The sequence below is a fragment of the Apis mellifera genome (assembly GCF_003254395.2).
Source record: "Apis mellifera strain DH4 linkage group LG15 unlocalized genomic scaffold, Amel_HAv3.1 GroupUN_252_associated_to_Group15, whole genome shotgun sequence".
Taxonomy (NCBI): domain Eukaryota; kingdom Metazoa; phylum Arthropoda; class Insecta; order Hymenoptera; family Apidae; genus Apis; species Apis mellifera.
In genome coordinates, this window is record NW_020555842.1 from 14,866 (window position 1) to 24,035 (window position 9,170).

A 9,170-nucleotide genomic window follows, 5' to 3' on the forward strand; every position below is an offset into this window, starting at 1 on the left:
GTGCGATCTTGACGGCATTATCCTCTGACCTTGTCATTAGAATACTGTGTTTTAGTTTGGCCAGCTTCACTATGTTCGCCACCCGCTGGATCCCTAGACCCCCATGGCTCTTATCGGTGTATATTAGTCCGTCCGTGGTGGACGGATGGAGGTGCAATATTTCCTTTATTATAATTTTGAGCTCCTTATCGATTAGGTCTAGGGTCCCCAGAGGGAGAGGACTTGCCACCAATTTATGTATGTACCTTGGCAAGAGGTAGGTTCTTATGAGGTTGATTTTTTGATGCGGCTTAAGTTTCAGCTGTTTGACAGTTCTAGCCGCATCGATGATTTCTTTTATCGAGGTTTTGCACAACCCTCTCCATGGATTGAAGTTGGTTCCTAGGTATTTGATTGCTGCTTCTGGGTCGGCATACGGGATACGTTGCTGACCCAACGTCAATTGTGGGTTTCCTGGGAACCACGTTTTGTTCTGGTGTTTGATTTCGAAGGTTGTGCATTTTTCGGCGGATACTTTCATTTTCAGATCATTTAGATAGTTGTTTAATAGCCGATTTTGCTTTTCGGCTGTTTCTCTGTTTTTCGCCAAAAGGACAAGGTCGTCCGCGAAGGCGAGAATTGAAATGTTCTCGTTTTCTAGTTTGACGCCCTCCGTCGTCTCGTCAAGTGTCCCTATTATGGGATCTATTATTAGGTTAAAAAGCAATGGCGGGTCTCCCTGTTTGACTCCTCTCAATATGTCCATTGGCAGGGTCTTCTTGTCCCTGCAATGTATAATAGTTTTACAACCTATGTACATATTTTGAATGTATTCGCATATGGGCGATGGGACTCCTTTGTTCATCAGACTTTGGCTTATTTCGCCGTGGGGAACCGTGTCGAAGGCTTTTGAAATGTCAATTATTGTTATAACTCCACCTGAGTCCTCTTTCATTTTGGTTAAGGCACTACTGAGAATGGCTATATTATTTTTACAGCCATCCTCTTGCGTAAATCCCTTCTGTCTTATGTGCTGCTTTATTTTCGACCGTAATTTACGGTCAATCATAGCCGAATATATTTTTCCCAGCAGAGACCCGATGACTGATCTCCAGTTCTCAACCTCTTTCGCGCTCTTCCCCGGTTTGGGAATAAACGTGGTTCGGTTGATTTTCCATTGTGCTGGGTATATTCGGTGCAGCATGAGGAGGTTACACAGTTTGGCGAATATGTGTAGTGCCCCTTTCTTTCTCAGGTGGAATTTCTTTATCTGGTCCGCACCGGCTGCGGTGTCGGACTTGATCTTTCTGAATTTTTCGACGAGGCTCTCCAGGGCGATTGGAGTCCAAATTTCGCTCATATCGATATTGTTGCGCATAGGTTGGTCTTTGTGCGGTTTTTCTGGGCCTATTTGGCCCCATAGACTTTTATATAGTGGACCCACTAAGTCGGCCTTAGGGAGATTAACCACTTGTCTGCCACTGCCAGACTTACCCGATAATGCCAACTCCAGAAGCCTTCGTGGGCTCTTTTTATAGAGTTCCTGTTTGGCATATAAAAATTTTTTTTCTGTTGCTATGGGTGGTCTTTCTGCCGTTTGTGGCCTTTTGACTCTTTCGTTCGCTTCCCTTTTTTTCTGTTGTTGGGGATTGTGTTAGAGCGTAAATTTTTGAAGAAGGGTGCCCACCTCTTTTTCCGTTACCCCTTCCTTTATAGCCATATTTTCGATGGCTTCTTCCACCTTTCGAAGGGAGTCTTCTTCTTCGAAGTGGTTTGCTATTATGTTTTGTATAAACGGCTCCTTCCAGCTATCGTTTGGAGCCGTTTGTTGGATATCTCTTCCTCCTTCGTCCTCCGTGGCCGATTCGTATATGCTCTCTTCCGATGAGTCGGAAAGAGGAAGTCCCGTTTCATCAGTTGTGGCCACATCTTCGGGTTCCTGAACGGGCAGGAGCCTTCTTTTATCGCTAATTTGTTATAATGTCTTGTCGGGGAAATATTCTTTGAGCGCTATGTTAGGTGTTTTAGGTGTTTGTAGCGCTCGTTAAGTTTTATTAGAAAGTCCCTTTCGTCTTTGGATCAGATCGAGGCTCTATTGATTGGTCTGGTATTTCCCCGACTGGTGCCTCGTGTTCTTTTCAAGTTTCTAATCGCTGGATGTCTATGCAGCTCGTGCATAGACAATCCTCTTTGCGTTAGGAACGATTCCTCGCAGGAGTCACATTTAAATTTGGCAACACCCTTAGCTTCTTTGCGTCCCTTACACTTGGGTAAGTGACATCTGCAGCCATGGATTTTTTCGAATTCTTTCTAGCATGCAGCGCACCTCCATATTACTTCGCATTTAGGGTGTTGCGTGTCTTTATGTTTCAAATATTGGCCTTCCTGGAGGAATCTTTGATCTCTTCCTTTTCTGTGGCACCATAAGCATTGTATCTGCCCGTTCAGGGGCAGTTCTATAGTTTGTTTATCGTGGTCCGTGGACATGCCATGGTCGTCATAAGTGGCCCTTCCATTTGCAGCGGACACGTCCGCCACGGGGACCCCAGGGCCAGAGGCCTCCGTGTCCAAGGTTCCTTTTCTATTACTCGACATTTTAATTTGGTTTATTATTCTTTGGGAATTTATAGTGCTCCCGACTCTTTCCTTCCATTAGACTTCTGTTCCTGGTTCTTTCCGGTCGTTGGCGCGGACCCATCAGAGAGGGTCAACGACCCGCCAGCTATCAGATTAATTTTAACGCATGTAGGTGATACTTACAGGCGGTTCGGGCACAAGGTATCCGTTATAGATCCTCCCTCATATACACATGATTAGTTTTATTCATGCTGACAGTTGGCGCCTGCTCTCTTAGCTATGGGTAGGTGGGGTCGCTGCTCCCCATCGGTGTGCACCTCACCGCCCTTGCCTCGTCGTAGCCGGTTTCGAACTCTATGATCCTCCGGGGAGGAGTCGATAGGCATTCCAGCGGGACCACGTGGAGGTACGAACTACGACTTGAGGCCTAAGAGGCTATATGTTGCGCTTTGTGCCCCCAGGAACTATTACTCTCAAGAACTCCGCTTCGAACAGAACCAATGCTTGCGCGTCGCACCTCTCTGGGTGCGCCACTAGCCCCCGCAGCGGCGATCGACAATCCAGCCGTTAGCGGCACAATGCTTTTTAGCACCAGCGCCGTATTGCTTTGAAACCCCACCAGCGTATCGCCTTGCGTGACCGTCGACACCCGCATCCGAGAATCAACAGCGTATTGCTTTGCGACAGACAGCAGCGTATTGGTTTGTCGCCGCGACACAAGGCACGGATACCACAGCAAACCGCTCACTCCTGATGTTCTACAAGGTCTGACAACGTATTGCTTTCGAGACCAGATAGAAGAGGCTCGATATAAGATTTATGGTTGTAATATTATATATATACGAATACGGTTAAACCTTAAGAATTTATATATATTTTAAATTGTTGCCATGATGGAGGCGGCGTTGTAGAATGAGCAAGAATGCCCATGTGGTATCCCTACCAAGTACCGTCGGTGATTACAAACGATCGTAGTTGACGTGATTGGTTGGATATAAAATCACCCACACTACGACGGCGTCAATGGTTCTTGCGCGGGCGGAGCGCTACCGCTACTAAAATAGCGAGGCATTTGGCTATGTTTTGCGCCTACGACCAGAAGGATCGTGGCGGAATTTCGAGGATACCTCCTCGTGGGGTTCATTATTTAAGGCTGGAATTTTATATGTCCGCGGACTCACTTTCTAGCGTTACTGCCACGAGATCTGCCCGCGGGCTCGGAAAAATTAGGAACGGAGACCCTTTCGGGAGGCGCATTTAGCCGTACGCTTTAGCGTACGTTGTCCAGGGAGTGCGTCGCGGTAGAATCTGCCCCGCGCCCTAGACGTACAATAGTACGTCAGGACTTGCACCGCTCGGTGCAAAAGGCCGAGACGGGCTCAGTTGTTTATCAGCTGGCAGCTGCTTCGTCTTTTTAATGTCGACCGGTAGTCTTGTTCTTTTGTTAAATTTGGATTGGCCTTGCGGCTTCGTCATCGTTTAAAACAATAAATAAATAAATAAATAATATGTGTTATAATATAAAAATAAAAATAAATATATAAATTTTTACTTTTAACGATCACGTCGTGTGGTCGTAGTCCAGGAATTCGTTCGCCATTTCTATTGACGATCGGAGGGCTATGAGCGAAGCCGTCAGGGCATGTTTTGTTTGAAGCCCTAGGACTTTTAGATTTTCTATAGTGGCTCGGGGCATTGCCCCTCTGCTCCCGATAACCACTGGCAGAACTCTGCTCTCTTTTGCTTTCAAGTCTCGTTTTATAGTTTCGGCTGTTTCTTTATATTTATTTTCTTTCTCTTTGTATGCCTTATTTAGGGAATCATTGTTTTCGTATCTTACGGTGATGTCCACGACGTATACCTTGTCATGGTCTTTTATGACCATATCTGGTTTACGTCTGTCACCGTTTACTTCTACTTCTGGTTCCCTAAATATCACGTATTCTTTCGAGACATTCCTTGCGATAAGATCGCAGATTTCGTCGTGTCTTTTTATTGTTTTATTTTTTGTATGGGTGCATAGTTCCAGTATATGTCCTAGGGTTTCCACCTGGACGCCGCATCTCCGACAGTTTATATCTGTGTCTCTTTTTGTTCTGTGGAGTGCTACTTTTGTGCCATATGTATTTGTTCTTAGTTTTAGTGCGTCAAGGTATCGAAACGGTCTCAGCATTTCGGGGTTGTATAACCAGGCGTTTCCGGTTTTATTCCCGAAAAATTCTTTTATGCCTTGTCCTTGCGAGGTTAAATTTTTCCATTTGTTTGTATCCGCCCTCTTGAGTTTTTTACGCGTTTCCTCGATTTCTTCTATTCCACATGGCCATTGTAGGCCTATGGACGTGTCGTATCTCTTCACCATTCCCTCTTGCCCGTTAAGTGCGATCTTGACGGCATTATCCTCTGACCTTGTCATTAGAATACTGTGTTTTAGTTTGGCCAGCTTCACTATGTTCGCCACCCGCTGGATCCCTAGACCCCCATGGCTCTTATCGGTGTATATTAGTCCGTCCGTGGTGGACGGATGGAGGTGCAATATTTCCTTTATTATAATTTTGAGCTCCTTATCGATTAGGTCTAGGGTCCCCAGAGGGAGAGGACTTGCCACCAATTTATGTATGTACCTTGGCAAGAGGTAGGTTCTTATGAGGTTGATTTTTTGATGCGGCTTAAGTTTCAGCTGTTTGACAGTTCTAGCCGCATCGATGATTTCTTTTATCGAGGTTTTGCACAACCCTCTTCATGGATTGAAGTTGGTTCCTAGGTATTTGATTGCTGCTTCTGGGTCGGCATACGGGATACGTTGCTGACCCAACGTCAATTGTGGGTTTCCTGGGAACCACGTTTTGTTCTGGTGTTTGATTTCGAAGGTTGTGCATTTTTCGGCGGATACTTTCATTTTCAGGTCGTCTAGATATCTATTGATTAGCCGATTTTGCTTATCGGCTGTTTCTTTGTCTTTCGCCAAAAGGATCAAGATCGTCGGCGAAGGCGAGAACTGAAATGTTCTCGTTTTCTAATTTGATGCCCTCCGTCGTCTTGTCCAGTGTCCCTATTATGGGATCTATTATTAAGTTGAAGAGCAGTGGCGATAGCGGGTCTCCCTGTTTGACTCCTCTCCGTATGTCCACTGGCAGTGTCTTCTTGTCTCTGCAATGTATAATAGTTTTGCAACCTATGTACATATTTTGAATGTATTCGCATATGAGCGATGGGACTCCTTTGTTCATCAGACTTTGGCTTATTTCGCCGTGGGGAACCGTGTCGAAGGCTTTTGAAATGTCGATTATGGTTATGACTCCACCCGAGTCCTCTTTTATTTTGGTTAAGGCACTACTGAGAATGGCTATATTATTTTTACAGCCATCCTCTTGTGTAAACCCCTTCTGTCTTATGTGCTGCTTTATTTTCGACCGTATTTTACGGTCGATCATAGCCGAATATATTCTTCCCAGCAGAGACCCGATGGTGATTGGTCTCCAATTCTCAACCTCTTCCGCGCTCTTCCCCGGTTTGGGAATAAGCGTGGTTCGGTTGGTTTTCCACTGTGCTGGGTATATTCGGTGCAGCATGAGGAGGTTACACAGTTTGGCGAATACGTGTAGTGCCCCTTTCTTTCTCAGGTGGAATTTCTTTATCTGGTCCGCGCCGGCTGCGGTGTCGGACTTTATCTTTTTGAATTTTTCGACAAGGCTCTCCAGGGCGATTGGAATCCAAATTTCGCTCATATCGATATTGTTGCACATAGGTTGGTTTCTGTGTGTTTTTTCTGGGCCTATTTGGCCCCATAGACTTTTATATAGTGGACCCACTGAGTTGGCCTCAGGGAGATTAACCACTTGTCTGCCACTGCCAGACTCACCCGATAATGCCAACTCCAGAAGCTTTCGTGGGCTCTTTTTATAGAGCTCCTGGTGTTTGGCATATAAGAACTTTTTCCTATTGCTATGGGTGGTCTTTCTTTTTGTAGTCTTTTGACTCTTTCGTCGGCTACCCTTTTTTTCCGTTGTTGGGGATTGAGTTAGGAAGTCGACAAATTGTTGAAGAAGGGTGCCCACCTCTTGTTCAGTTACCCCTTCATTCATAGCCATTCTTTCGATGGCTTCTTCCACCTTTCGAAGGGAGTCTTCCTCTTCGAGGTGGTTTGCTCTTATACTTTGTATAAACGGCTCCTTCCAGCTATCGTTTGGAGCCGTTTGTTGGATATCTCCTCCTCCTTGGTCCTCCGTGGCCGATTCGTATATGTTCTCTTCCGATGAGTCGGAAGGAGGAGGTCCCGTTTCATCAGTTGTGGCCACGTCTTCGGGTTCCTGAACGGGCAGGAGCCTTCTTTTGTCGCTGATTTGTTTTAGTGTCTTGTCGGGGAAATATTCTTTGAGCGCTATGTTAGGCTGTTTTAAGTGTTTATAGCGCTCGTTAAGTTTTATCAAGAGGTCCGTTTCCTCTTTGGACTAGACCGAGGCTCTATTGATTGGTCTGGTATTTCCCCGACTGGTGCCTCGTGTTCTTTTCAAGTTTCTAATCGCTGGATGTCTATGCAGCTCGTACATAGACAATCCTCTTTGCGTTAGGAACGATTCCTCGCAGGAGTCGCATTTAAATTTGGCAACACCCTTAGCTTCTTTGCGTCCCTTACACTTGGGTAAGTGACATCTGCAGCCATGGAGTTTTTCGAATTCTTTCTAACATGCAGCGCACCTCCATATTACTTCGCATTTAGGGTGTTGCGTGTCTTTATGTTTCAAATATTGGCCTTCCTGGAGGAATCTTTGATCTCTTCCTTTTCTGTGGCACCATAAGCATTGTATCTGCCCGTTCAGGGGCAGTTCTATAGTTTGTTTATCGTGGTCCGTGGACATGCCATGGTCGTCATAAGTGGCCCTTCCATTTGCAGCGGACACGTCCGCCACGGGGACCCCAGGGCCAGAGGCCCCCGTGTCCGAGGCTCCTTCTCTATTACTCGACATTTTAATTGGATTTATTCTTCTTTTGGGAATTTATAGTGCTCCCGACACTTTCCTTCCATTAGACTTCCGTTCCTATTTCTTTCCAGTCGTTGGCGCAGAGCCATCAAAGAGGGTCGACGATCCGCCAGCTATCAGATTCATTTTAACACCTGTAGGTGATACCTACAGGCGGTTCGGGCATAAGGTACCCGTTGTAAATTCTCCCTCGTATACACATGATTAGTTTATTTCGTGCTGACAGTTGGCGGATCGCCTGCTCTCTTAGCTATGGGTAGGTGGGGTCGCTGCTCCCCATCGGTGTGCACCTCACCGCCCTTGCCTCGCTGTAGCCGGTTTCGAACTCTATGATCCTCCGGGGAGGAGTCCGGATAGGGCCATTGGCCCAGCGGGACCACGTGGGAGGTACGAACTACTTGAGAGTACTATGCTGCTTAAGAGAGTCATAGTTACTCCCCGCCGTTTACCCCGCGCTTTTTTGAATTTCTTCACGTTGACATTCAGAGCACTGGGCAGAAATCACATTGCGTCAACACCCTCGGGGGCCATCGCAATGCTTTGTTTTAATTAGACAGTCGGATTCCCCTAGTCCGTGCCAGTTCTGAGCTGAGCGTTGAATGGCGGCCGAAGAGAGCGACCACGACGGCAGAGCCGCCACGGAAGCCTCGCAGCAAGGAAGATCCGCGGGAGGCCAAGGCACGGGACCGAGCTCGGATCCGGGGTGCGAGGTACAAGACCACGCCCCGTTCAGCTCGCCCAGGCCCGGCACGTCAGCCAAACCCGCTTCCCGACCAAGCCCGACACGCCCCGCTCCTCAGAGCCAATCCTTATTCCGAAGTTACGGATCCAATTTGCCGACTTCCCTTACCTACATTAATCTATCGACTAGAGGCTCTTTACCTTGGAGACCTGCTGCGGATATGGGTACGAACCGGCGCGACACCTCCACGTGGCCCTCTCCTGGATTTTCAAGGTCCGAGGGGAAGATCCGGACACCGCCGCAACTGCGGTGCTCTTCGCGTTCCAAACCCTATCTCCCTGCTAGAGGTTTCCAGGGAACTCGAACGCTTATACAGAAAAGAAAACTCTTCCCGGATCTCCCGACGGCGTCTCCAGGTCATTTTGGGTTACCCCGACGAACACTCTTACGAGGGCCCGAATGGTATGCGGTTCCGCTGCCGGGTTCCGGAATAGGAACCGGATTCCCTTTCACCCAATGGGTGTGTTTCTGGTCTCATATTTCAATTTTTATATGTTTGTGTGTATGATCTCAGGACACATCATTTATACATAGGCATTTTCTTAGGGCTAATCGACTGACTCGATTGCAACGGCTGTTCACACGAAACCCTTCTCCACGTTAGTCCTCCAGGGCCTCGCTGGAGTACTTGCTGCTACCATCAAAATCTGTACCGACGGCGGCTCCAGGCAGACTTATGCCCAGACCCTTCTGCACACACCGCCGCGATTCTTCTATTTGTCAGGGCTTTATGGAGGAGGTCCCGCCTGAGAGCAGGACTCACGTGCCTTCCTAATTGCCGCTGACGGCGGAGTATAGGCGCGACGCTTCAGCGCCATCCATTTTCAGGGCTAGTTGCTTCGGCAGGTGAGTTGTTACACACTCCTTAGCGGATTCCGACTTCCATGGCCACC

The 9,170-nt window shown here is 47.4% G+C and overlaps 1 protein-coding gene across 1 annotated transcript; it reads left to right on the forward strand.

Annotated features, from left to right (window-relative positions):
* The first annotated feature begins 8,134 nt into the window (after nt 1-8,134).
* LOC113219351 lies at nt 8,135-8,829 on the forward strand. Its single transcript, XM_026445949.1, has 2 exons — nt 8,135-8,737; nt 8,824-8,829. Exons 1-2 carry the CDS (start codon nt 8,135-8,137, stop codon nt 8,827-8,829), a joined length of 609 nt encoding a protein of 202 aa, XP_026301734.1.
* The last annotated feature ends 341 nt before the right edge of the window (nt 8,830-9,170 follow it).